At 40.1% G+C, this 27,616-nt stretch overlaps 3 protein-coding genes across 8 annotated transcripts; 1 reads left to right on the top strand and 2 right to left on the bottom strand.

Annotated features, from left to right (window-relative positions):
* Positions 1-3,298: 3,298 nt before the first annotated feature.
* HELQ (helicase, POLQ like) lies at positions 3,299-17,931 on the bottom strand. 2 transcript variants are annotated; one of them, XR_005256832.1, is made up of 19 exons: positions 17,623-17,821; positions 16,512-17,250; positions 15,981-16,159; positions 15,236-15,436; positions 14,095-14,167; positions 13,503-13,600; positions 12,835-12,933; positions 12,000-12,145; positions 11,085-11,324; positions 10,263-10,404; positions 9,857-9,961; positions 9,126-9,345; positions 8,241-8,398; positions 7,766-7,864; positions 7,307-7,480; positions 6,675-6,788; positions 4,881-5,015; positions 4,356-4,458; positions 3,299-3,491 (listed from the first exon to the last, which is right to left on the bottom strand). XR_005256832.1 is itself a non-coding variant. In XM_038136036.1 (18 exons), the coding sequence occupies exons 1-18, from the start codon at positions 17,773-17,775 to the stop codon at positions 3,405-3,407; spliced, it is 3,162 nt and encodes a 1,053-aa protein (XP_037991964.1). In that variant the 5' UTR covers positions 17,776-17,931; the 3' UTR covers positions 3,299-3,404. The 2 variants fall into 2 exon arrangements, 1 of the variants encoding a protein (XP_037991964.1); XM_038136036.1 differs by lacking the exon at positions 4,356-4,458 and having other exon boundaries at positions 17,623-17,931.
* Positions 17,932-18,038: 107 nt separating this feature from the next.
* MRPS18C (mitochondrial ribosomal protein S18C) lies at positions 18,039-20,497 on the top strand. The gene is made up of 6 exons (XM_038136042.1): positions 18,039-18,131; positions 18,261-18,322; positions 19,344-19,427; positions 19,860-19,917; positions 20,230-20,289; positions 20,374-20,497. Exons 1-6 carry the CDS (start codon positions 18,080-18,082, stop codon positions 20,448-20,450), a joined length of 393 nt encoding a protein of 130 aa, XP_037991970.1. The 5' UTR covers positions 18,039-18,079; the 3' UTR covers positions 20,451-20,497.
* A 151-nt stretch (positions 20,498-20,648) lies between these two features.
* On the bottom strand, positions 20,649-27,052 carry ABRAXAS1 (abraxas 1, BRCA1 A complex subunit). Of its 5 annotated transcripts, XM_038136038.1 has the most exons (9): positions 26,842-26,982; positions 25,684-25,774; positions 24,758-24,794; positions 24,260-24,326; positions 23,415-23,608; positions 22,709-22,828; positions 22,311-22,395; positions 21,713-21,821; positions 20,649-21,568 (listed from the first exon to the last, which is right to left on the bottom strand). In XM_038136038.1, exons 1-9 carry the CDS (start codon positions 26,926-26,928, stop codon positions 21,141-21,143), a joined length of 1,218 nt encoding a protein of 405 aa, XP_037991966.1. In that variant the 5' UTR covers positions 26,929-26,982; the 3' UTR covers positions 20,649-21,140. The 5 variants fall into 5 exon arrangements, with proteins under 5 accessions (XP_037991966.1, XP_037991965.1, XP_037991967.1 ...); XM_038136037.1 differs by lacking the exon at positions 25,684-25,774 and having other exon boundaries at positions 26,842-27,052; XM_038136039.1 differs by lacking the exon at positions 24,260-24,326 and having other exon boundaries at positions 26,842-26,892.
* Between the last annotated feature and the right edge of the window lie 564 nt (positions 27,053-27,616).

The raw sequence follows: 27,616 nt of genomic DNA, 5'->3' as shown, positions 1-27,616 counted from the left end.
CATCTGTTGTATTACCTTTTTTCTCTTCTCCCATCTCCACCCAGGGGAAAAGCCCAGATAAGAAAGCTTTATATGAAAAGTATTTAATCACACATTAATAGAAGTGGTATGAAATACAGGTACTGCTTTGCCTGATAAGCTTGATTTCAGGAAAATAAGACAAGCTACATATAGCAAAGTTTCAGTGCAAATTAGTGCAGCTTCATTTAATTTCTGATCCTCTCTAAGGTCACAGAGAAAGCCTTAAGGGAATTGCACTCATCCATTGAGGCAGAGCACAGTCTGTGTGAAGGGAACAGCAGAGACAATAATTCCCAACCTTGTTTTCTTTCCAGACCAGCTTTATGCAGATTTAAAACCACTCTCTTGTTTCAAACCAGCTTTTCCTACCATTTTCACAGGAGCTCTGGCATTTCTAGGGAATACTTGACTTTTTTCCTAAATGTGTATCTTATCAAAACCTGATCTTGCAGCAGTGCTGGGTGCTACGGTCATGTATAGTGTGAGGGTGCATTTAGCAAGTGGCAGGAATGATATTTTCCTGCTGTTCCCCTCTGCTATATAAATACATAAAATGTACACTTTAATTAGCACACAAGTACAAATATGCAAAGAATTGTGACAGATGTTACAGGCTCATTAACTATTCTGTAATAAATGCAGCAACTAATGGATTATTTCCAAACATCTGTTATTGCAGTAACTCAGTACCCAGAGTGAATAATTTTATAGTAACTTCCTGGGGTTCTTTTCCCCCATCAAATCCACACAAAACTGTACCAAACTTTGGAAAAGCACCATCAAGTACCAATAAACCTCTACGGCAGCTGTGTTTTTTATGTGGGTACTACATCTCCTGCTTAGATATGTATTCACTGTTATGCTGGAGTGAGTATCATCTGCCTTTTGAATGTAACACAAACCAATAGAGAATTTAATGTTATCTATCATTTGGTCAAAAATAGATCTTAAAAGGGCAAGGCATTAAGAGATAGACTTACATATAGCCTCAAGTCATGGCAAATATTGCTTCTGCCCTTGAGGACCAACTTCACATTTTTTCATGTTTCCAAATCCAATTCCGCCTCAGGCACTTCAATAACAGTAACAAGATTCCTCTGTGGGTACTCAGTGTACCAGTGGAAATGAATCACATTGCCTCTAAAAAGTGCTGGTTTTAAATTCCTGACCTGGTTTAATACTGAATGCAGTCAAATATTGCATTTATCCAAACCATGTAAGCCACTATGAAATATCACAAGTATGGGTTTAGAGGCATGTTTATGCCAAATAAAGATTTATAAAGAATTTATTCAATTGCTACCTATGATTTCTCTAATGCATCTCAGTTTTTCACCATAACCACTTTCTATCAAGCATTCAACATCTAACATCCTCACTGAATTTAAAAACCTGTTTATTTCTAGAACCGCAACATAATTAACCTATCAAGTCCCCAGTTTAGCTAAGGTTTATCTTACTTTTCCTTTACTGAGAAGAGACCAAATTTTACACAGAAATGCCATGTTTAGGTGTGCTGCTATACTGGCTACCATAATTCAAGACTACTTTCATGCCCTCATGAGATCCCACCTGGAACACTGCATCCGGATCTGGGGTTCTTAGCACAAGAAAGCCATGGACACTGTTGGAGCAGGTTCAGAGGTGGCCATGGAGATGCTCAGAGGGGTGGAGCACCTCTCCTATGAACATAGGCTGAGAGAGCTGGGGGTGTTCAGCACAGAGAAGGCTCCAGGTGTTACAACAAATGAGGAAGAGAGACTTTTTAGATAGTAGATAGGACAAGACTGAATGGCTTTAAACTATAAGAGATATTTAGACTGAATATTAGGAAGAAATTCCTAACTGTGAGGGTGATGAAGCACTGACTCCGGGTGCCCAAGGAAGCTGTGGATGCCCCATGCCTGGTGTTCAAGGCCAGGCTTGGTGAGGCTTTCAACAACCTCATCTAGTGGAAGTGTCCCTGCCCATGGCAGAGGGTTTGGAATGAGATGATCTTTAATGTTCCTTCCAACCCAAATCAGTCTATGGTTCTGTAATTTAACACATCAGGCTGCCCCAGCTTTCAAGTCTGTCTTAATGTGCAGGCCATTGTGAAGTACTACACATCAGCTTAGAAGTTTACCGTGTCACAACTGAGGTAGGTTCAGGCTACTGCAGGTTGTAAAATAGGTTCAAAACTACTTTAATGAAGCTTAACTTTTTGCTGGAGCAAATCAGGTTCAGATGCCTTTAAAAATCCTGACTAGGGTGACTGACACATGCCCATGGACTCTCAGAACTTGACAGGGCTTCTCAAATGTCAGGTCTTTTAGACTTGATCTTTATTTAGTCTTCACATTTAAGCAAGAAATTAAAAAAACATTTAAAAAAAGTAAACCTTCTGTTTGGAAGACTGCTTCAAAGGCATCCTGAAAGAATTATCTCAGGGAACTGCCAGAGGCTGAATATGAATTTGATATCTGCATTTTTCAAAAAGGCTTAGACTAGGCATCATTTACAATCTCTTGCACAGCTCTGGGACAACTTCTTTGTTATGAATTGCAGCTCCTTCCATTAGCTACACTTAAGAGTACAGAGAATCCTGCAAGCAGGCATTTCTGGGTAGCTCACTCAAGCGCAGGTGTCCTAAAGGGAATATCCAAAGAATATTATTTAAGTCAGCTGTGAGCATAAGCTCTCAGCACAAGTGCACACAAAGCAGTCAGTCCAATCCCCAAAGCACTCCTAGGGCTATGTGTAAAATCAGGAATGAAGATGATTCTGTCCTATTGATCAAGAAGTTCATAATCCTAACCTTCAAATGAAGTCAACTGTGGCATTCTCCGAAAAAATTCCTTCGCTCAGGGTTTTTCTCCTAGGAAGTTGAAAGGCAGCGAGAGACGCCTCAGAGAAAAGGAAAACGATTCTTATCTCATTTGCTTCTCCTGTGTTGTGCTCTTGTGGAATGTGTTTGGAGATTGTTTACCCAAAGGTGATTGCCTGATTGGACTCCAGTGTGAGTTGTTTTGACTCATTGGCCAGTTAGGGCCAAGCTGTGTCAGGACTCTGGAAAGAGTCGCGAGTTTTTACTGTTATCTTTTTGGCATTCAGTAAGTATCCTTTCTGTATTCTTTAGTATCATATAGTAGTCTTTAATATAATATAGTATCATAAAGTAATAAATTAATATCTTATCCTCTGATAAGATGGAGTCAGACGCATCATTCCTGCCTTTGTCAGGGCACCTTGTTTACAATAGTCAACTTCTGAATTCAGAACTCACTCAAAGTTGTGGTATAAAAAATACATTAAATATTTATTAAATTACAGTGGCTTTAAACAGGACAGTTAAAAACTTTAAAATATCTGAATTTTGGATTCATGACTTTTTTCCATGACAATCAGTGGGTCCCTGGGATATCCGTTGGCACTTTTAAGAGCTCTTCGACTTCTTCCTGTAAAGCCTCAGCTTTTTCACTCAGCAGCATCTACAGCAAGAAAACACAAAGAAACAAAAATCAGAAAACAAAGACAAGTATTAGCTAAAACTCTTAGACAGATTAAAACACCAATGTTTCTTTCCAAACTTGCACCTAGGTCTGTAAAAGACTGCTGCTGCTGCTCCCAGCAGCTTTGCCTCAAAGAGCCAGCATTTTTTTGTTGATTAGTTTACACCCATATAGAAAGCAGTCACACAAAAATTCATACAGCACACAGATGGTTTTCTGAATTCTGCCATCACATAATACACCAAACTTACAGAATATGAACAGTTTTGTCTGGAACTGTTAAGGAACATTTTTAACCTTAGACATTAATTTTCCATGTTAGAATAAACATTAAGTTGTGCCTGCCGAGCTGACTTCTTCCTTTATTTGAAATTTCTTACTACAGCATTTTACACCAGACATACAGGACTCCTGATATCAGCAGTTGTTTAATCCACTGCACTGAACTGTTTGTTGCTGGCATGGAGAGGAACAGGACCCCATGCAAGCACTCTAACTTCCCAGTTAGAGAAAACTCCATGAATTTAGTATCTGTGCATGAGAGTAGGGTAGATTGCTAGATCTGTCCTTGATGTAGAGAAGCAATCTGCATATAGCCCTTTCTTTTGGCTCCCATAGCAGCAAATGAAAAAAAGCAGCAAGAAGCCTACAACATTATCTAAACATGACCTTTAAAGTACACAACCCCCAAAGCTGGTATGTTTACTGCATGAGAATGTGCAAACCAAATCTTTCTAATTGACTGCCTTATTTTTACACCAACCACCCATCCTTTTATTCTGGACATTCCCTTACTTCACCAAGAGCTTGCTCTTTTAGTAGAATCAAACATGAAGCCAATACCATTGCAACAGCAGATGAATGGAGATAGGGAGAGAATACCATCCCTTGATAAAGTACTTCCTGCAGTTTTTGTTTAGACACAACTCAGTGTTTGTTACAGAACCTGCATATTCAAAATGGAAAAGACAGGAAAGAATAAAAGGGCATGACAAAAGCAACCTAAATAGGTGAAGTTAATCCTGCACCTTGTTGGTTTCCATTTCCACAGCCCTACAAATCCTATTCTTTTGTCACAATTACCACTAGAACTTCTGTAAGGTAAGTCCTGAGATACTGGCAGAACAGAGCATTTCAAGTATCAGACGAGCTGTCAAGCATTTTTGCCCAATGCTTCCCCTCTGAAAAGCAGCACCACTTGGCTGTACACAACAGATTGTTCTTAGTACAGATCAGCATTTGGATCACAAATGTCCCCTAATGCCTTTACTAGTAAACTGAATCCTTCCCTTTTAATGTCATTCAAACATCCACTTTTGACATATTGGAGTTCTGAAGATGGTTTTTATAGCTTTGTTTCTAACTCACCTTTGCAGATGAAATTATTTGTTTGGCTTGACGTCGTGACAAGTGCTCAATCATCCTCACCAAAGTTTCTGGATTTGCATTAGCCAAGTGTGCTAAAGTTTTGTACCCTGCATTGTAAAGCTGTTTTGCTCGTGCCTGAAAGTACAAAATTGTGTTAGATTATCAGAACAGAAAATAAGAATTACTGCTAAGTGCTAATCTCTGCACCAATCTCAAACATTTCATTCTGCATATCAATCAAATTCTCTTTTTCTAACAGGAATACTCACTGAGAATCTTTATAGCCCAAAAGCACAGCTTTGCCACTATGATTTACCACCCTAGCAATCTTACCCACCTCTTACGAATACATTAGCATTTATTTTCTCTGAGCCTAGATGATACCAATGCTGCAGTCTTCTCTTGTTGCTGTTTTCTGCATTCACTGTCACTGACAGGAACAACAGTCCCACATTCTTTGGAGGTGTCTGTCTTGTTTAGCTTATCAGATGAAAACCTCACTGCCACTAAATTCAATGGTTTTCTGACAAACTGATTCTACAATATGCTGGATAGGCAAGTTAAATCATTTTGCAAAGAGTAGAACCTTGGACTGAAGTCCCAAAAGACCTTTTGTTTTAATAGAAGTCTTTGATTCAGAGACTAGTTAAATTTCTTACTTAAAATACATGCAGTCCCAACACGACTTTGCATATTTCTGTAAGGATCTTCTAATTTAAATAGGTAAATTCTTATTCCTCCTTACTCCCAGGAACTGAAGAATTCTTACCACAAAAGAAACCTGGACTTTGTTGTCCACATAATTCACAGAATGACTAAGTTGGAAGAGACCTTAAAGATCATCAAGTCCAACCCATGCCCTAACACCTCAACTAAACCATGGCACTGAGTGCCACATCCAGTCTTTTCTTAAACACATCCAGGAATGGTGACTCCACCACCTTCCCAGGCAGACCATTCCAGAACTTTATCACCCTTTCTGTAAAAAACTTCTTCTTAGTATCTAACCTATATTTCTCTTGATGCAGCTTGAGACTGTGTCCTCTCGTTCTCTCAATTGCTGCCTGGAGAAAGAGACCAACCTGACTCCAGCCACCTTTCAGGAAGTTGTAGAGAGTGATAAGGTCACCTCTGAGTCTCCCTTTTCTCCAGGCTAAACACCCCCAGCTCCCCCTCAGTCATTCCTCACAGGGCTTGTGTTCCAAGCCCCTTCCCAGCCTCATTGCCCTCCTCTGGATGCACTCAAGCGAGTCAACATCCCTCCTAAACTGAGGGGCCAGAACTGGACACAGCACTCAAGGTGTGGCCTCACCAGTGCCAAGTACAGGGGAAGAATGACCTCCCTGCTCCTGCTGGGCCACACTGTTCCTGATACAGGCCAAGATGCCACTGGCCTTCAGAGTACACTGCTGGCTCATGTTCAGCTGGCTGTCAACCAGTACCCCCAAGTCCCTTTCTGCCTGGCACTGTCCAGCCACACTGTCCCCAGCCTATAAGGGTGCAGGGGGTTATTGTGGCAGGACTTCAACTTCCAACTGAGTATACAGCTAAATTATTGTCCAAACACAGTATTTTTATACTTGCTGTGGCAGAAGCCAGAAGAAAACCATAGGTCCCAGCTCCCATTTCCTAAACAGATGACTTTTCCCGCAGCCTCCAGACTGTTGTGGAATATCTGCATTATGCTGAATTCCAAGTGACAAATTACTTGGTTTTCCAGATAAACTTGAAAGGCACAGTAACATTTAGCAAACAAGTTAACTTGAAAAGTATCATCAAGCCAGGTTTACTGACCTCTAGAACCCCTGCTACCTCCATCAGAGGGATGAGTTCTGTCTTAACACAGTATGTCAAGTGCTTGGTAAGCTCTATCAGCAAGGCTTTATAAACCCAGAATTCTTCCAATTCCTGCAGAGACAAAGAGTGCTAAAAATCAGCTCCAAAGTTCTGTATTTGGGAAATAGGACTGATGACAAAACTTTACTAAGGCAAAAAGTATATATTTGTCTTTTAGATGAGGGAAGCACTATTATTTCTATAAGTCATCCTTTTAGAGACCTGCAGAGGTGTATTCAGCACTCTTCAGCTGAACAACCCAAAGCTGGGGCAGTTCTGAAGGATAAGCAATGCATTATTTCAGTTATTTCACCAACAGCACTGGCAGTGATCAATGCCCTGTACAATTTGAATATTTTCACATTCTCAGTGCATAAAGCTTGCATTTATTACCAGAAATGTCATTGTTTGACAATGTTGAACTTTGCTCAACAGAAAAAATAACATAGAACAGAAAAGGTGAAGAAACATTTTTGCACAGTAAAGGTGAAATACCACACCTGTATTCAGTTCTAAAGTAAGACAACAAAACTCCAGATTTTGCAAAACCAAACCACAAAGAATTTATTTACATTCTTTTAACACAGTACCTCACAGAAATGTAGAAGGCAGGATGCAAAGGAGGCAGCAGAACTGAGGAGATTCTGCACATATCCCCGGGACAAGTTAAATTTCTCTGAAACACTCCATATATTGTTCTCTTTCAGTAGTGAATAAAGGACAAATGTCAGGTAGAACCTGTTCACCACAGCATTGTCCACATTCTAGGAGTAAGACAAGCTAGAATTCAGAGCCAGTATCACACTGCAGATGTTCTGTTAGTACTACAAGGCAAATCTTTTCATCTCTACTCCCTTCACAGCTTTAAAACATTTCTATATTACACACAAAGACATTAAAACATTAAGAAAAACAACCAATGAGATTAAAAGAACTTTAATAATCAGAACAGCAATGAGCAACACTAGCAGAAAAATAATCTGGAATTTGCAAATAATCAAATGAAATTACTAAACTGTCATCTTAGGCATGAGAAATCGCCAACCTACCTTTCTGACAGCTTGACCAGAAGCCTTTTTTGTAATAAAGCTTTCAGGTACTCCCACAATTTCTGCTACTTTTTGCTCTGCTGCACTTAGCTGGTTGAACTAAAATAAAATTTTATAAAGAATTTTCAGATATTTAGTTCTTTTAATATCATAGAAAACACAAGTACATTGTTCACAGTGCAACAATGTTTTTCAATATCTCTGTACAATCAGTAGAGTAGTACTACAGTCACCAGTCAAAGGCAGCTCTGAGGCTTCTTTGCCTACTTGTCTGAATTATCTGTAACTGTCCATCTCTGAATGCCTAATTTTAACAGAATTAAACAGATTTTAATGCACCCCCAGTAAAAAAAAAAAGAGCAAATTTGCCATCACATTGTTACCCCACTTCATGTCCTATGTGTACAAACCCCTTGCAAATTTGGTACACAGGATTACTGAATGGCCCAATGCATATTTGCTAGCAATTTCTCACCTGTCTCAAGTATATAATCCAATCTGGACTACAAGTAGAAGTCATATCATAGGGAGTTGACAGATATAGGAGATGAAGATTGCTCTCGAGAACGAGCCCCTCCAAACCTTTTTTCAATTCTCTGTACAGAATATTGCAGTATGCTAAGTCTATTGAGCCTAGGATAAGCACACAGGGTAAGAATAAGCACAATTATAAACAGGCACACAGAGTGAAATGAAATACATTTTAACACAGAATCAGTATAGTCTTTACCTTCCACAAAAACTTGTTATGCCATCTGAACTGGAGAGAAATATCTGTAACCTGAATTACTGTTCTAACATAACATGAGTAGTGAAGCAAAGCTGAGGAAAGGCAATCGCCTATTTCCATGTATGTTCATTCTGTGTGGTTTTGGAGTGCTTGTGAAATGTCTTGGCTTTACTGAAATTCTACAATAATTTTGTAGACTGAAGGTACCCTTCAGACTCATCCTATTTCAGCTACATTCCACACCCCAAAATATTTATGATACGACAGGAAAACAGAACTTCCTGATATATTTATTTTTTTACAGTTGGTCTACATGGCATATGCTCCCTTTCTCTCTTAAGCTTTCCAACAAATCCTTTTGTTTACAATAATCTGTTCATAACAATTAATTGTAAAACAAGGTCCTGAGCCACTTTGATTACAACACTAAATGTAATATTAAAGTGATTTTTTTTAGGGGTACAGTTCTGGTTTTGTTCCCAGTGGGATCAATAGTATCACACTTCATTCACATCCCTTTCAGTCGTGTGCTACTTCATTCCTATTTTCAGTCTACATCACGTAGTAAAACTCTTTCTTGACAACTTATTTTTCATTGCAGTTTAATAATAAGGATAAAAAAATCCCTACCCTTATATGTAGCTTTACCCAAGGGTGTGATTGTCAGTGTAGACTTGGAATTGTGGTCCTTCTCAGATATTCTTCCTTTTAGGAGTCCTTTTTCTATTAGATTTTCCAGCCCATCTTTAATGATCTCTGAGAGGCTCTTCTCTTTAGACAGCAGCTGCTGCTGAACACCCAGCAATGTACAGCACATAAAATTGTCCACTTCCTCATGGGTAACTGCTATCTGCACCAGTTTGGGAAATGATTAGCATATTTAAAGTTAAAATTTCACATGTTTAATAAGACATAAGAAAAAATTACTGAATAAAGAAAGAGCTTGTGTTTCTATAGAAATACATCCCAACAAATAGAATGATAGGTTCTCGGTGGCAGATCTGATGGACTGCTCTCCATCCGTTCTATTATTCTAGCTACTGCATCATGTTAACTTGTTTCCACCGTTTCTATTTGTATTTTGAATCAAATATCAGAAATAGAAATATTAATATTCTATTGTATAATTAGACAGATATAATTTTTGCTTTTACACATAAGATAATTGTTGTGTTGGATGATTACTTATTGAGTTAAATGAGAAGATCTAATCAGATAAGGACAAAAATTTGATTAAAGCTTCTATGAACTTGCAAGCTTGAGTGTTTAAGCAGTCTGTCTTTTTCTACAGGATCTACAGGTGACATTTTCTTAGCATTTCCAAGCACTTAAGTTACTCACAGAGAAGAGTTAACTGATACCTTCAGTCCAACCAAAGATAACAACAGGCTCTGGATTCCCTTGGTCAATTCCAGCAGAAGATTGCTGTAGCAATTCTCCAAAGGACTGTGAACTAAATTCTGAACCTAAAAGGGGCAAAGAATGTATTAGGACAGAGGAATATTCATGCATTAATTTTATACTTTCAAAAAATCAAACTGACATGCATGATTCATCTTATAAAGAAAATAAGGGTAAAAATCAAAAGTTTACAGTTTCCATCTGAAAACAAGCCACATAAAGGAAGTTTAAAGGTATTGTGACATTAATCAAATACTTTAAACTTTAGGAGCTGAACAAAAATTAAGCTAGGCAGTTTGGCCCTTCCTGTTTATTCCACCATCTTAACTCAGCAATTTAAATTACCAACAGCTTTGTAAAAATTACCAAGTGTTTGTCTTTTTCTTGCACTATGAGAATACTTTCTCCAGCACTGTCAATACCAGCTCGACCTGCTCTGCCAGTCATTTGTTTATACTGGTTCTTCTTCAGGAAGTCATTGCCAACATAAGGAGCTCTGAGAATCACCCTGCAAAGACGCCTTGAATAAGTTATGCTTTATATTCAAATTACTAAAGCAGCAATAAAATGTTACAAATTCAAATTCCTTGTTCGTATGGGCCCCTTACCTCATAACTAAGAAAAAACAAATGCACCTCTTTGGACAGATGTGTAAATCAGTTGTAAAGCCTTAAACTATTTAAGGTGTATTAAATGTGCACACAGAAGTAGATTCTTAGCAAACAATCTTTGGTCACACAGAGTACAGCAGCCCTATCATCAGAACTTGCATATGAAAAGATAACGCATTTTTGTTTTAAAACATATTCCAACTCCAACTCCTTAGAAAAAGTTTATTTTACCATTTAAACACTGGTTTTAGGAGAGTATCTAAAGAAACCACTGTTCTTTTGAATAACACTACTAAAAACATTAAAACATTTTTCAATTTATTAAAACTTCCTTAATCCATTTACATAAATGCTCTTCAGGGATATACTCTGAGGTACTTCCTACTGATTCACATTTCCTACATGAATGCTGCAGTCTTGTGTCCCAAATTGAACACAACATCCTTAACATTTCCAATTTGCTGGTAAAAGCACAAACACACTTCAAATAGCAATGAGATTTCCAATTTACTAAAGAATTTTTTTTTTTTTTACAAAGCAAAAATCAATGCAAAAATTAAATATTTTGGCTACTAACCTTCTAGCTGGTAGGTTCACTCCAGCAGCTAGAGTGGCTGTGCAAGCAAGCAGACACAGGACACCTGCAGAATAAGCTTCCTCTATGCTTTTTCTTTCATCATTTGTAAGGCCGCTATGGTGATAGGCAATACCAAAAGGGATTGTTTGCTTCAAAACAGGACAGACAGTTCCATTTCCAATACTCTTTAGGTTCTTGATGAGATCTTGTTTTTCTTTCTCCTTGTGAGCTCTAAATTCTCTTGGATGAGGAAAAGCATTTCTTTAGACCTCGACTAATCATTAACCAAAAAGAAAACAAAAACCATGGGACATGCTTACTGTCTACTTCTGTTCATCATTCATTTCTCTAACATCTAAGCTGAAGAAATAGTTATTTCCAGTAACTTTGAAACAGCAATACACAGGAGGCTGATTTAGTTGCAATAGAGCCTTTCTTGTTCGGAAACACAGGAACAGAAGAGATTAAATAATGGCTGCTTTAGATTTTACAACTCAGATTTCCAAAGTGGGTATTGGAACAGAGATATTCAACTGACTACCAAAGTACATGACCAAATACCAAATGTCTGTTTTCTAAGAGAAAAATGTTTGCTAAGCTTCCAGAAACCAGTGCCAAAGGGACACAAAGTTAGATTAATTTAGTATGTTTTTCCTTCTTTTCTTTAGTGTTTTTCCTCTGGCAGTCATCTTTTTCAACTGTTTTGGCACAAAAGTAAAAACTTTAAAAAAAATTTATTTAATAGGCCTTCTGCAGTTTGCTATCACTTATGCAGTTAGCAACTTTATACAACTCCATGTTCAAAGCATTTACTTCTAATCACCAGGGAAAAACACTTGCCAACTAGATGACAATAAACCCTAAGTTGCAAGCAATTATTTCACATATAATTTAAAAAAAAAAAAAGAAACTTACTTCTTGAGGTACTTGCACACCATTGAAGCCACATTTTCACAATTCTTTTTAGTGGGACAAAAGATTAGGCAGGAATATTTAGGAATAACTTCAGTAACCAGTGCAATGATGTGGTCAGGATCTGCTTTCTCCAGATTACTAGAATACTGTAATAAGCACAGATTGACAAATATTTAAACCTAGGAATTAAGTCATAACCTAAATATTCAACATTTGTACTCAACCATTGCTTGAATACTCTTATAGGATTTAATGTGACATAATTCCAAGAAGTTGTAGGATAAGCTTTTCTCACAGTCCTCACTTGAAAGACAATTAACTTGAGGGATACATGGATATACAAATCAAATTCTTGGCTTTTTCCCTTAATACTTCATTTTCTTTTAGCAACACTTGAGGTACTGGCAGTCTACCATTAGACATATTTTCTTTTGTAAAGGTTGAAATGAATCCCTACAAGGCCGCAATAAGCTGGTAAAACCCTCGAAAGGTGTCTTCTTTCAGTTTTGTCTGAGAGTGATCAACTGTTGAGAAAATCTACCCCCGAACAAAAAACATGGAGTATCTGGAATACTCTAACATATTACTTTTCACAGGTCAAAATACTGAAGAAACCTCTGCCTTGAGGAGTCAAAAAGAAGTGCAAATCAAGTTAAGCATAAGGTATTTTAAGGCTGTTTTTTTCATTCCCAAAGCCTACCACTTCTTTCTCATGGGTACTACAACTGAATGGTCATGTTTAAGTAATTTCTCTAGTAAAAGGTCTGAAAGCAAATCAGTGCAAAATAATGCATTTCACACCAGTTCTAAGAAACTATAAGCACTTTGTTTTTACCTTGAAATTAAGGAGACGTGAAAAAGCAAAGCCATTTTCTGTTTTGCTGTCAACTGCATAAATGGTGTCTCGTATCTTTATGTATTCCTTTAATTCTACCTAGCAAGGTAGAAACCACAAAGAGAAACTTTAGTTAAATTACTCAGTTTTTTCTAAAGCTATTGCTGATGTACAGCTACAGCTTTTCTCTAAGCATCACAGGTCATATACATACTTGCACATAATCACTTGCTTTAGAATTTTTAAGAGAACTTAATTGTTTTAATTATTTGCCTTGATAAAGCATGGAATCATAATAAAGAATGCCAAGATTGTATCCCATGAACTACTTATAAACCATGCTGTCCTGACAGCATACAAGAACCAGCACTACATATTCTAGTTACACCGAATGGGCTACAGTGATTCATCACAGTAGCTGTAATTTAGGAATTGCTTAAGTTAAGAAGGAGGAAATGCCTTAGCACAGCAGTATAAAGGTTATTGCATTTGTGTATTTAGAAATGCATGGTGTTATTTACTGCATTGTTAGCAATTAGAGAGCAATAGCAGGCCTTATAGTACACTGTGCAATTTAGCACAAAAGCTGTGATAAAATTCTAAACAGATTTCTATGATTTTAAAGGCAAATATCTTCTTTACTAGCTCCTGGTATCTTGTATACAGACCGGTCTAAAATTATTACTGTAGTACTCTGCTTGCAGGAACTTCTGCAGGTCTCCAACATTATTTAACGTTGCACTCAGGCCAATGATCTGTGTCTCTTCTGTAAAATAGAAGTTGAAATTAATTTATTGTCACATTGCCAATTTTTAACGCTTCTGTTCAGTATCTAAGTCATGAGACTCCTTCTTCACCATCAGTCTTTCCAAAATGCCAAAGTAGCAGGTTTGAAGGGAAAAGCCACTACTAAAGAAACACTAACTAACCAAGAAATAATATTAAGTTACAAAATAGTAACTGAGACTTGAATGTAAAAAAAGAAGCATTTAATTGGATGCCAAAAGGGCTCTTACAAATAAATGGAAGACATTTGACAGTACTTATGGATCACAGAGGAGTATCAAAAGAGCTTCAAAAACACCCTAACATCGTTAGAGGGTCAATTAACACCTCAATGAGTAAATGCTGTTGATACACGGAGTCATACCACGTTTTTCAAAAGCAGCCAAAACAGCACAACTCCAGAAAGTGAGAGTGACTTCTCTCAGAGGCCACAACTACAAAATGTTAATGACATCAACTGCAGCTGTGACTTACTACTGGTGTAAAGAATTTTTGCCAGAGTAATTTCCAATACTGCTCCACGACTTCCCGCCCCGAGCATATGCAGCTGTGGACAGAAGGGAAAAAGAAAAGGCAAGAATGCTAATCAGTTGAGAGGATTTCTAAAACAACCTCCAAAATATATAAAGAAATACTACAGAACTGTTTTTGTTGAACTTCCTAAAGACATCTCTCATGTAAATTTGGATTGTTAAGTTCAGATGTATTACCTCACTTAAAAAGCATTTAAGAATCACAGAAAAACAGACTTATGGGCAAACGTAGACAATAAGATTTACCTTCCATTTACCTAGACCACAACTGACATAAACAGTTAACTCCTGACAGTAAACAGTCAGCGTCAACATCTTTGTATTTGCCAGTCTCAGACAATTTTAAACAAAATGTGGTTTAAGCAACACTTAAAGTAAAAACATTCTTAGCAGACAGCTACTAGAAAAAACAGAAGTTAGTGCTTCAGCTGCCCTCTGTTAAGAAGGTACAGTGCTAAAGTATGGTCAGTCAGCCTGAAGAATTCTAGGAATTAAAATCTCCATTAGACATTACACACGTTACTCAACCCTACAATCAACCCTTGATAGCGGCACTCAGCCCCACCACTGCAACAGGCAATTCTCACAGCCAAATGTTGCTTGCTATTTTTCATTTTTGTCAATGTTTCCATGGTCATTACAACCAGACACAAAGTTGCATGGCTTCACATCTACAAGTTAAGGTCTAGGCTTCATAAAGTACATTCCACAAAATTTAAATTATTTATGCTTTTTTGCAACCCATTAGAGACTTCTAAATGACAAGTAGTTATGTAGTTATGCAGGAATTCACCATCACCCACTACCGCAGTTGATTTCTCAATATAAATATCTATTACTCTGAAATAGCAATAAATGCTTCATCAAAAAAAAAAAAGCAAAACACAAAAAACAAAAAACCAACAACTTTCAAAATTATAGAATTATGGGCCAATTCAGAACACAGAAAATAAAAGTAATTTTCATGATGAATACTCCAAGCAAAACCGAGCAGGCAAAGAACTGCTCCTTCCCAAATAATTGCTTATTAGAACCCTAAAAGAACTTGCACCTGTTAAATTGGAGTACATCTAGTGGCCTACCTCATCTACCACAACCAGGCCGAGGTCATAAATTCTTTCTGTTTCAATTAAGGAGTTCACCAGAGCATGTCCTTTTTCTATAGTAGCAATATAAAGAGATTTTTTTACTCTCCTTTTGATTGGTGGAAATCTTCCTTTACTTCCTGCATATTCTTCAACCAGGAAACCCAATTCTACCCCAAAACTTGATAGACCTCTAACCTATAAAAGAAAAATCAATTAGAGAACAAATTCATGCTCATCTTGGATTGCAGATCTGCCTCAACAGCTCAACAGAAAACCAACCCACACAACAATCAGCTGCTTGAATTAGTGAAACATATTAGCTAAGACTATCTACTCCAGCTACAAAATTGAAGTGTCTACACATATTATAGTTGGGCTTCATCTATTCTCTAAAACTAACTTTCCCTTTATACCAAAATACCTTTTTATTTCAAGATCACTTCTTTAGCAAGTTGTGCAACACAGTTCTTAGGCTGCACAACTAAACAAAACATCCCAAAAAGCCATTATTTCAAAATTCAGCACCCTTTACTTCATAACTCAACATCTTCACCTCATAATTTGTGTCTGTTCCATTGCAAAATTACTGACCCTCAGAGCAGCATTTAAAAGAGGTCACTCACTTCCCACTGTATATTCACAAAAACCTTGCTAAAAACCAGGCACTGAGCAAGTAAACAAAGTGTATCAGGAAAGACTTATATCAAACAAAGCAGTACCAGAAATACTGTATCCAGACCTTTTCTTGGACAATGGCAACATATGGCAGGATCATCAGAACATCCTTCTGCCTGCAGAGTAATTCCTGGAGAATTATTATTTCAGCTACAAGAGTTTTTCCACCACCGGTTGGCAATGAGTATATCAAGTTCTTCCTTTGCTGTAGGGATTCTAACATTAAGCAATCATGCTGCCACTCTGCAAAATGAAAATGGAACTATCAGCAACCCCAGGGGAAAGTTAGTTAATATGAAAATGCCTGTGTTTCATTCAGAACAGTCTGAGCTCAGCCTTTGAGAGCTTTTCCTCAAAAAAGCACTTAAAATGTTCAGTGATGCTGTTCTAATGTATTCTGTAATCCAGATGGATACCATCCATCCATTCCATCCATCCAAACCACCAAAACAGCCACTTCCTACAACAGGACAACTACTTTCCAATGTGGTTTACATTAAGCATTACCATAAATATTTTTACAGTATAATGGGTGAAGCAGACAATACTCCACTAGCAGTTCTTTTTTTCCCCAACAGACCATTGGTTACACTACCATAAAGTGTTTCAATCCCTCGAAGTTGTCCGAATAAATCTTTAACCTTGCTAGGTAATCCATAAAAAGGGCCTATATCAAGAGAAGAAGATTCAATAGCTTTCCTAGCCACAAAAATCTCTTCAGATAAAACATCTTCTTTGAGCTGCTTAGTCTTGGAGACCTGCAGAGTCTGGGCTCTGGCATTTCCAGTCATAGCACTTTTCAGGTGATCTTTGAGACTCTCAGATTTAAATAAAACACACTTTGAGTGTGAGGAAGAGTCAGTAGGTCTGTTCCTGTGTTCAGAAGCAGCACAAAAAGACAACGGGTCTCTGATTTTGTCTGAGAAAGAATTCATACATTCATCCCTCCCTTTTGAGAGTGGAGATGTTCTAGAAGCAGAAGAAAGTTCATCCATTCTTTCAAAATACCGAAGTTGTGACAATGGCAAGTCATCTAAAATAGACTCAGTTAGTTTTTCATTGCCATCAGCTGGGTCACTGTCATGCATTTGGCGGGCACCCTCTTTGTCACTTTTAAGAACAACCACATTTTGTGAAGCAGAGAGGTTATCTTGCTCTTTCTGGTGAACTCCTGACTGAAGGTTCCCAAGTACGATCTCTCCAGCTGCTTTCACATCCATATTTTTATCCTGCAGGTATTCGTGTTCAATATCATCAACTTGAGCGATCAGTGAATCATTTCCATAAAAGCTGTCATAGTCACCGAACATATCCTCCTCACTATCGTTACTGCACTGCAAAAAAGAAACAAGAGTTATTGACACCCTGAGGCAACACCACAGAAGGCAGAATAACTTGCAGACTGCAAACATCAGAGCCAAGTCACCTAAGTCTGCCCCAACGCAACACAAAAGCATTTTGTGGGATGCCATCTGTGAGGAAAACCCAGCTTAGGTGCTGAAGAAATGCCTTGACTAAGTGAAACAGATAACCTACAAAGTAGGAGGATACGTGCACAGAGAGATGATAGAGACGATTTTGTTTAAAGCTACAGCCAAGCGGCAGCATACCCTCTCCTACAAAGTACGGCCCTTCCCGACATACACCATCCTCCCAGACAGAGCTCCCCGCCTCGCCACCAGCCCCAGAACCCCGCCATCCCCTACCGGGGGCTCCGCCGGGGGCCCCTCGCCACCAGAGCTCGGCCTCTTGCGAGCCACGGGCGAGCTGGCGGAGACGGGCTGCACCGGGACCCGGCTGCGCTTGCGCTCCGAGCTGGAGCGGCTCTTCCGCCGCACGGCGAGCCTAGGCTCTGCCATGGCCGGGGCTGCGCGGAGGCTGCAGGAGGAGGCTGCAGGAGGAGGCTGCAGGAGGAGGCTGCAGGCTGCTCTAGGACCGTCACGGCCGCGGCAGAACAGGGGGCGAGACCGCCGGGCCGCCCCACGGGCGCGCAGCCGCCATGGCAGGCGCGGGGAGCTCTGCTAGCCGCCCTCCGGGAGAAGCGCGCGGCCGGGCTGCTGCCAATCGTCTGTCCCGGCTCGGGCACACCGCGCTGCTATTGGCCAGCCGTGGGCCGACGGCAGTGACGCGCGGGCGGAAGTGGGGGGGAGCGCTGCGGGTGTCATGGCGGCGCAGGCCGTGGCGGTGCGGAGGTGCTGGCCGCGCCCGCTTCTCGGTGCGTCCTTCCCGCTCCCGCTTCTCGGTGCGTCCTTCCCGCTCCCGCTCTGTCTCGAGCTGCCGCGGGGGCTGTCGCGCCGCGCCGTCGCTAACCTTGTCGCTAACCTTGTCGCTCTTTCCCTTGCAGCGAAGCCGTGGGCGCGGCCGCGCCGCCTGCTGCATGAAGGGCAGCCTCAGCGCTCGGACCAGGTGAGGCTTCCACGACCTGTCCCGCCCTGCTGTCCTGCTGCTTCCCCTCCGCAAGATACCAGCCGTGGCTGGAAACGCTTTGATCTGGTCGTTGTGTAGCTCGGGGCTCATCAGGCCCCGAATCCATTGTGGGGACTGGCAGCGCAGAGGGAGGTCATCAAGCGCTGGAAATTAAGGCCCCACGGATCTTTATTTCAATATCTTAACAATAGCGTGTTAAACTTGATATCTCAGTAGCTCGGACGTGGAGCCAGGGACAGGACAAGGCCCAGTGGCTCTAAACTAAAAACACAAGAAGTTTCACCTCAGCATGAGGAAAAGCTTCTCTACACTGAGGGCACCAGAGCCCTGGAACAGGCTGCCCACTGAGGTCACGGACTTTCCCTCTATGGAGACATTCCTACCTCACCTGGACGTGTTCCTGTGTCACCTGCTCCAGGTGACCTTGCCTTAGCAAGGGATTGGACAGGATGATCTCTACAGGTCCCTTCCAACACTGACAATTCTGTGACTTTGTGCAAAGTGAACAATCACCTTTCGTGTCTTGTAAGAATTTGGTGCTGGGTGTATTCTGAAGCTTGAGGAGGATATTCAGAAATACCTCCCGAGGAGTCTCCTTGGGAGGTATTTCTGAATCTCTCATTAAAATGTGTGTGAGCATGTGGAAGCTTCCTCAGGCCATTTGCTTTGAAATTATTTTTTAAAAATGATTCTTGTGACTTGTCAGACAGAAGTACATTTTTACCAACTTCTGCAGATTTTGACTTCAAGTAGAGAGGTGTAAGCACTATCTTACTGAATGATTTATTAGAGTTACTAGTGTCATTGTTACTAAAATATAAAAGGCTGTTTACCTGTTAGAAGTCGGTGAAGTTGCGAGGTGCCAAGAAGTGAGAGTTCAGTGGTGCACTAAATATCTCTTCTGGTTTCAAGACAAATATTGATTAAAGGATTAAAAGTAACAAATGTTCTCTGGTTTCTTGTGAACATCTTACAGATGTTAATAATTCTCTGATTTCAGCCCATCCAAATGGAGAGCCCCTACAAAGACCCTCCAAAGAGATGTGTCTTATGTGGAATAAATGTGGACTATAAGAATGTGCAGGTGAGTTTTAAAATTGCTGTCCTTGGATGAAGGGAACTGGTTTACTGTTTTTAAATGTGTGTATAGTAATTCCAAAGTGATTTGAAAAAAACAATTTAAAAATCCATTCGTACGTGTAGGAGTTTAAAACTTATGAGTAAGAATGTGTGTAGGTCAAGGGCCAAATAATGTAGTCATGCTAAGATGCTTAATCTACTAACTATGTGTGACAACTTTGCTTGTTTAACAAATAGAGTCCTGGCTTACAGTTCAGCTGCCACAAAGCACAGAAGCATAGAAAATACTGTCTAGCTCCAAGCTGTCCTTTTTTTCTTCGGGTAGAACTGAGTTTTGAAAAAACAGATGAAAAAATGAAAATAGAGTACAAGTAGTAACATAAAGCTACAAAAAAAAGTTCTTAAACTGACTTTGATTTTTCTTAATTTTAAGTAGCTCCTTTCCCAGTTTGTTTCTCCATATACTGGCTCCATTTATGGCAGGCATATCACAGGTATGTGAAGTATTAAAATAAATCACATATGGGTAATAATAATATTTTTGTGAGTCTAAGTAACTGTGTATCAGCAATCTTTCTGAAAGTAACCAGTCCCAACTCTGTACATTTTGTAATAGTATTCCCCTGACTCAGTAGCCTGCATCAAGGAATTAAAATATCCCTTAATTGTATGCATTTTGTATTTAACAGTAAAAGCACACATGCATTTTTCTAGAAGGACTTAATCAAAGCTAGAGGGAATTGTCAGTAGCATGCCTTTCACACTCTAATGACTTGCTTAGTGTTGAAAATAATTCATCTCTTTAGGCTTGTGCAACAAGAAGCAGAAGGAAATTACAAAAGCCATTAAAAGAGCTCATGTATTTGGTAAGTATGATTTTGCTTTTGAATTTTCTAACTCAAGACTACCTTTCTACTAAGAACACCTCCATCTTTTTTTTTTTTTAACAGGATTTATGCCAGTTATGTTTAAGAACCCACAATTTCTCACAGACCCCAAGCTGTGTAACATCAAGTATCCAGAGTGATATACTGTACAGAAATAAACAATAAAAGTGTTTTTCATGTTCATGTACTTTTTTGCTGGAAATGTGGTTTGCTAGCATAATGTGTGGTTGACTGAGGGGTGAATGTCAGTCATTTTATTTTTCTTCATGATGTCTCTGAAAGTTATTGTCTGAAAGAAGATTAAAGCCATAATACAAACTGGCAGCTATATGGACCCCTCCCTCTGCTCACCAGTCTTGCTAAAGCTCAGGTGACTGTTTTTCCCCTTGCTGCGTTGTAAGATGTGGAGATGTAAACAAGCTGGTTTCCTGAGGATAAATTAGTGTATCTAAACTGTGGCAGTTCATGTGGACAGCTAATTCTGTAACATGTTCATTTGATGCTCCCTGCATCAGGAGGGTGGCACTTTCTTCACCAGCAGCTTGAAGTTTTATGACTTTGAGGCAGTATGTGACATGTTTATCTGACTGATAGCATCCTGTAGCATAGGCTTTGAACCCTGAGAGAGAGAAAACAGATGGAACTCTGGAAGGCAAAGTGAGGGAATGTTATCTTGGATGTATCTTTATACTGAACAGGATTTGTGCACTGGGAAAAAAAAACAACCTGCAAAAATGCCCTGTTATATACATCCTTGCAGTGCTAGAGATTGATACATCACTGGAATACACCAGCAGCAGCTTTTGGCATGAAGTCATCTGACAGACAGCTCAGAAAGTAGGAGAGTGTGGGTATTCCTTTGCATCTCTGTTTTTTTCAAACACATCCTCATCTGTTTCTGCGCTGCTCAGCGTTAGCTTCCTTTCCTGGTCACTGTCCTCTTGGTCTTGAAGTGGCATTTGGTGAAGCTGCAATGATCTGGACTTCTTGAATGACTTTGAAACTGATGTGGTCCCCCTGACCTTACGCTTGTTTAGATGCCTTGTTTCAGCTTCAGTGAAGTCTCTTTCCTCTACCATGAGAGTCAGTTTGTCCATGACATTAATATGATGGTCTGTGTTACAGCAGTTCTTGGATATCTGTTGGCCTTTGAAGGAAACAATGCATGTCTGAAGTCTGGAATTGGGGAAAAATGTTTGCAGTGCCTGGCAGAGGAGAACATTCTCCTTTGGCTCTGCTGGGTGTTTTTTGTCTTCTCCTGAGGAAAAAAAATCAAAGTCAGAGTGGCAGAACCTCTTGCACCTCTGCTGTTTCGGCTGCCTCAGGTTCAGAAGTGTTTTCTGCTTCTGCCACTTGAGTCAACTTGGAAGGGCAAGGCTTGCATCACATTTGGTTAACTTACCCAAACAATTTTGTTGCTTTTTCCTCTTTATTTCTTCTTTTAATTGGCCCACCTCTGCTAAGAGTTTCTCTACAGATCGTTCACTGACTTCTACTGTAATGCATATTTTCTGCAAGAAGAAGAGCGTGTTGATCAGACTAACAGTATTCGCAGTAACTGACTTTAAAATTGTTGAAAAATCCTTGAAGCTACTCATGGTTAAGTGTGACACAGAGTAGGAAAAAGCTTAAGTAATGATTTGGAGGTGGATTTGTCAGATAACTTAAACCTTGTGTTGAACAAGGTGCAAGATGTTTTATTTCATCCCATCTAGGCAAAGGAGATCTAAAAAACTACAGATAGTACTCCTTCAAAATAATCCTCCTGTGAGAATTTATTCATGGACTTGAAGATTAAACATTGTTCTTTAATCAAATGGGAACTTAAATCCTCAGCTTTGAGACTGTAGTGTGCAGCACAGTAAGTAGAATTTGCTGACCTTTTAGTTTGCCCATGTTTTGGACATGGCTTTGTTTTCTCATGCAGTGCAAAATGTTGTAGCCCTTGGCTGCCTTGGTTTTGTAGAACTGATGAAGGTAGGCAGACCTGCCTGGCTTACCTTCAGTTCCTCCTGCAAGGTGGCGTACATCTCATTTATCTTGTGAACCTCTTGTAGGGACCCATCTTCATGGAAGAATTCTGACCTGTGACCAGGAGTAGAACAGCGTAATTGCAAGCTAGTGATCCCAGTGCTTACTTAGTAGGAGCTTTAGTGAGTAAAGAAGCATTTTGAGCTTGAATGGAGGATGCCTGTGTTGAGACAGACAGCTCCTGGCAAAATATGGGATTAATTTCCTAGTATGCTGGAATGGTAAGCAATTGTAGAAAACATGTCAACAAGTGAAACAAGGTATGGGTATAAAATTTGCAAAAGCACTTAAATGCTTTTATAAAAAAGTAAGTGTAGTTATGGTAGTAGGAAGCTACAGCTGTCAGTAAATATGACATGTATTGTACCTGTGTTGTCTCATGGCTCTCACAAAACCAGAGGATACACAGGAACCGGACACTGTTCTGTAACCTTGCTGTTCTGCCATGCCCAAGTTGGTAACCACCAAAGGGACTTTCTGGAAAAGTCTTGAAACACATAAGAAAAAACATGAAAACATGATCTATTAATATCCAAAGATGTTTCATTGAAAGTTAAATGGTTTTGGCCATTCAGGATCCGAGGAAGGGTTACATTATGGTTAATCCTTGCTAAATGTATTACATCATGTACAGAGGAGGCAAACTCCAAGAGCAACCAGAAGTTGAGCAATGCCCATAATTTCCCCTCTTTCTGACTACAATACACACTAATTCAACATTTGGTTGCTAAGCCTAGCCTGTGAGCAGAGTATCTCTGAAGATAAAGTTAACACCAATTTAAATATTTTGATGAACACGTGTGTGGTTGAGGTCCTGTACACAAAACAATTTGATCAGGTGTAGCTTATGTGTGTAAATGAACTGACAGTGTCTGCTTGGTGATGCTGGCACTATAGATAAAAAGGGCAATCCCGGAATAGAATTCCAAAGTAAACCTTCAACTGGGCTGTGGAAACATAAGGAACAATCTTATTAAAAGTTTAAGTTTCAAAGGTAAAATATACAGTGTTACTGATTCAATTGCAACAAAGTAGAGAAAGTTTCAAGTTTTAGCACATGCTGTAGACATTACCCTTCCTGAGGCCGATGCAGAGCATGTTCCAATCTGTAAGTAGAACAACTTTCTGTCATCACACTAGAGGTTAAAAGGAGGAATACAAGCCCCTGATTTGATAGGTGTGACTGGAGGTTTTTATGAAGAACTCTTTCCCGGAATGTCATGGTCTGGTCTGTGTTACGTCTGAATTTGTACCATCCTATTACACTCTGCAGGCAGAAGAAAATGCACAGTTACTGTTGAATCATGATGTCCCTGTGTGTCACTGAAGCAAGTTTCATCCAGTGCAAAGTCGTGTCTGAATTGTTTGCTAGTAGGTGCATAGTCAAGCAATTAGTTAACTTGAAACCTTTAAAACTTCTAAGCCTAATTCCCATCTTCTTTCCTTCAAAACCATGTGTTGAATTGGTCTGTTTCTTAGCCTGCGTTCAAGCTGAAACTGCAAGCTTTCTTCTGTTTTGTTGTTTCTTTTCAGCTTCTACTTTCCCCTTGTAAAACTTTGTTCTGTGAAAAAAGTTTAGGTGTTTTTTATGTAGCGGTCCTTAACCACTTGTGAGCTGACCTCAACTGATCTTAAAGTGGAAATCAGTGCAATTCCTTTGGGATCCTTAAGTGTTCACTTGAGAAATTAATAATTCAAAATAAAGTAGTGACACATACGTAGGCAAATCCTAGTCAAAGATAAGCTAAAGTGTTTTTTTTATGGAGGAAAAGGACGTAACTGCCTTGACCAGCAGCAATGAGGGAGTATAAAAGGTTTAAAATGAGAAAAGAAAAAACCTTGATGCAAGAGGTATCCAGAACAGCCTCCAAAATTTGAGTGAGCTCCTCAGTATGGTTTAGATTTAAGAATAAAATACCTTCTTACAGCCTGACAGTATTTTCTTCAGGGCAAGTTCATTCAGTTCTCCTGCAGAATTATAAAAGCTATAGGAAAATTAAGACAATTAGAGAAATTAGACTGGAAAAATAACTTGAGCATGCTGAAAATCATATAGCTTTCTTTTAAAAAAATTAAATTAATACTATTAAGGGTGAGGCATTAGAATGTATGGAATGCTTTTTTTTCAGTGTGTTGACATTGTTGTGTAGTTTATATGGCATCATAGGTCACCAGAAGGGGCAATATGCCTTATCTCTATTTCTATATGAATAGACAAACATAAAAAAAAAAAAAAAAAGACATAAAGAACCAAAATAGGAATAGCTTAAGGCATTTTGCATCTGTCATTCCAAGAGGAATGGCTACTATAGTTACAGCTGGGTGATTTTCTTAGACAATGTGAGTTTAACACTTGAGGAGTTCAGGTTAGGGTTAATTTTTAACTTTTCAAGATCTGTTTCCTTGAGATTCTTACCTGAACAACTGGTAGCATGGAATATGCTTCTGTATGTCTGGAAAGAGAAAGTAACATTACTCTGGGTTCATCAACTCAAGATGTATATTCCCCTGCATGCTATGATCAGCATGAAACTGATAGAGGGACCAAAAAATAATTTTATATAATTTCTTAAAATTGAATGCATTAACATAAAATTAAATAAGGTGAAGAAAGAAAATATTTTAAAAATATGTTCTAATTACTTTTGTCAAATGTAAAGGGACCCACTTATATAAACTGTATTTTTTGTATACTTTTTTACTACGTCAACTGAAAAATCAAAGCTGGGTACTTTGTATTTTTCTCCTTCTGCAGAGTGAAGGAGAAATATGTAGTATGAAGGATTTCACTTGAGTTACTCAATGCACATCCACTCCAATCACATCAAGATGATAACAAAAAATACATCTGGCATCTGATTAGTGAAATTATTAAAGAGCTTGCAGCCTTCACACACATAATTTTAATGCTCCAAATGAGGTAATAGCTGCTAATACATTACAGTTCACATCACTGATAGACAAAGCTTTTCCAAGGCAACTGTAGTCCAGGAGAGTTTGTGATGTAGCCCAGACAAGGGTCTAAACCCTAAGTTATGTTTAATGTAACAAGATATTTGGCAAAGAGTAGCCATCCAAGGAAATAGGAACTATTACTTCTTTTAAATTACTCTGTTTTCTGCAGTAAAATTGTAATCTTTTTTAGTAGTTAAAATGTTACAAAATAACCCTTCCATGTGTTTTCGGTTGTTTGGTTGTTTTGTTTTTTTTTTTTTTTAATATCAGCAAAGCCTGTGGGATCTTGGAGCTTTGATCTTGCCATAGACTGCTGTCCCTCAAAACTGAAACCTGTCATTTACTGCCCAAAACCAAGCAGGCTATGAAAAATGTGGACACACTAACCAATTGTATAAACAACTTCAACATCATCCATTTGTGAGTCTGTGATGCTGTTCTTGGCTTCACCTTTCACATCTCCAAGGAGAAAACCTTCCTTTAGAGGGGAAGAGGGGAAAAAAAAATCACATTAACAGTAGCATTGAACAGACACTCTTGCTGTTGGTGCTGGTGTGGCCTCACCCCCTCTCCTGTGTGCAGTTTTAGGTGCCACAATGTAAGAAAAATACAAAGCTATTAAAAAATGTAAAAAAATGCAAAGATAGTGGAGGGTCCAGAGTGGAAGCCACAGCAGGAGTGGCTGGGGTCACGTAGTCTGTTCAGCCTGGAAGAGAGTGGGGGGAGACCTCATTGCATTCTACAGCTGCCTCAAGAGGAGAAATGGAGTTTCAGACACTTATCTCTTCCGTCTGCCGGCTGCGACAGGACCCAAGGGAACGGTATGAAGCTGAGTTGGGGGAGGTTTAGGTTGGGTATCAGAAAAAGGCTTTTCTCCCAGAAGGTGTGTGAGCAGTGGAGCAGGCTCCCCAGGGAAATGATCACAGCACCAAAGCCTGGCAGAGTTCAAGAGGCGTTTGGACAGCACTCTCACAGGCATGTGGTGGGATCCTTGGAGTGTCCTGTGCGGGGCCAAAAGTTAGACTACACGATCCTTGTAGGTCCCTTCCAACTCAGCATATTCTATCACGATTTTCTTTAATACCAAGTGTGAGTGCTGTCTTCAGGAGAGGAAAAATACTGTCAAAACGAACTTTTTCTATTTTTTTTTCTTCTAACAGAGTGTGTTCTGGCTCATTTTTCAATACTAGCCCGCATTTAGGAGAAAATCCTCAGCAAGGCAGTGCTCTGTCTTGGTCGCTTTGCGGTGGGTCCCGTGTTCACCGAGCCCGAGCAGTCCGCGGCCGTGCGGTGCTGCCCGCCGACGGTGGGGCCGGGCGACCCGGCCGGAGCTGCGCTGGGCCCGGGGCGGACCGGGCGCTGCAGCCGCCGCTCGCCTCGTTGGAACACGGAACGCCCGCGTTTTTCCGCCGCTCGCACACAAAGAGACTGCCGGGCGCTCTCCCAGCAGGGCCGGGCGGGGGAGGCCCGGCGGCAGCGCGGTGGGGGCGGCCCGCCCCTCCCTCCTCTCCCACCGACCCGGACCGGCCCTCCCCCGGCACCCACCGTGTCTGAGTCGGTGCTGAGGTGCTGGAAGGTGAGGGCGCCGAACACGAAGCCCGAGAGCAGGGCCGAGGTGCTCTCGCCCTCCATGCCAGTAATGGCGGGACGGGCCGCGGGCGGGCGGGAGCCCCCAGCGGCCGCCGGCGGCAGCGCCGCAGCCGGGCCGGGCCCCTGCCCGCCGCATCCCGATCCGCAGGGAGCGCGGCCCCGCGGCGGGGCCCGGGATCGCTCGGCTGCGAAAAACGTTCTCAAGAGAAGATGTTCTCTGGTGTTTGATCTTCGTCTGCTTTCAAGTCAACAAGAAGGGAGGTTTAATGCCAAGGCTGTGCCTTTCGAAACAGGACGTACAGCTGTCACCCTGATTTTCTAAGACTTTGCTAAGCCTTCTGATGTTTGCATTCTTGTAACAAACTTTCTCACACACAATTCTGTAAACAACTTATGTTTTGCATTCTTTCATGGAGGAGGAGAGAATTGATGGACTCTTGGTCTGTCCAGTGTCATTGGAGAGGTGGCACTGTCACCCTCCAATCCACTGTCACTTTTGGAAAACTATAAATGTTAGAGTCAGAAAATAAAAGTCCCTCTTTTTGTTCACCTGGAGAACAGCAGTGTCCTTGTCGTCTTTTCGTGTCGTATTATGACATACAGCTGTAAGAATGTCTATACACTGCGCCCTTTGAGAATGCGGGGAGAGTCTTCTGAGTTAACGACCTAACAAAATGTGATAAGGAGGTAATAAAATGATAATGCAAAATAATGATCTGACAGCAGTAAA

The sequence above is a fragment of the Motacilla alba genome, chromosome 4 (genome assembly GCF_015832195.1).
Source record: "Motacilla alba alba isolate MOTALB_02 chromosome 4, Motacilla_alba_V1.0_pri, whole genome shotgun sequence".
Taxonomy (NCBI): Eukaryota; Metazoa; Chordata; class Aves; order Passeriformes; family Motacillidae; genus Motacilla; species Motacilla alba.
This window is presented reverse-complemented; position numbering and strand designations above follow the sequence as displayed.

What these genes read in the sequence shown, in the direction of transcription:
- HELQ (XM_038136036.1), bottom strand. Translation starts at nt 17,775, where the DNA reads ATGGCAGAGCCTAGGCTCGCCGTGCGGCGGAAGAGCCGCTCCAGCTCG. An exon ending in AAAAATTCTTTACACCAGTA is followed by an intron (nt 13,601 to 14,094) that starts GTAAGTCACAGC and finishes TCTATTTTACAG; the next exon opens with AAGAGACACAGATCATTGGC. An exon ending in AAGAAAAAGACAAACACTTG is followed by an intron (nt 9,962 to 10,262) that starts GTAATTTTTACA and finishes TGCCCCTTTTAG; the next exon opens with GTTCAGAATTTAGTTCACAG.
- MRPS18C (XM_038136042.1), top strand. Translation starts at nt 18,080, where the DNA reads ATGGCGGCGCAGGCCGTGGCGGTGCGGAGGTGCTGGCCGCGCCCGCTT. An exon ending in CTGGCCGCGCCCGCTTCTCG is followed by an intron (nt 18,132 to 18,260) that starts GTGCGTCCTTCC and finishes TTTCCCTTGCAG; the next exon opens with CGAAGCCGTGGGCGCGGCCG. An exon ending in TGGACTATAAGAATGTGCAG is followed by an intron (nt 19,428 to 19,859) that starts GTGAGTTTTAAA and finishes AATTTTAAGTAG; the next exon opens with CTCCTTTCCCAGTTTGTTTC.
- ABRAXAS1 (XM_038136037.1), bottom strand. Translation starts at nt 27,022, where the DNA reads ATGCGGCGGGCAGGGGCCCGGCCCGGCTGCGGCGCTGCCGCCGGCGGC. An exon ending in CCATGCTACCAGTTGTTCAG is followed by an intron (nt 24,327 to 24,757) that starts GTAAGAATCTCA and finishes ATTTTCCTATAG; the next exon opens with CTTTTATAATTCTGCAGGAG. An exon ending in AGAGCCATGAGACAACACAG is followed by an intron (nt 22,396 to 22,708) that starts GTACAATACATG and finishes TCCTGGTCACAG; the next exon opens with GTCAGAATTCTTCCATGAAG.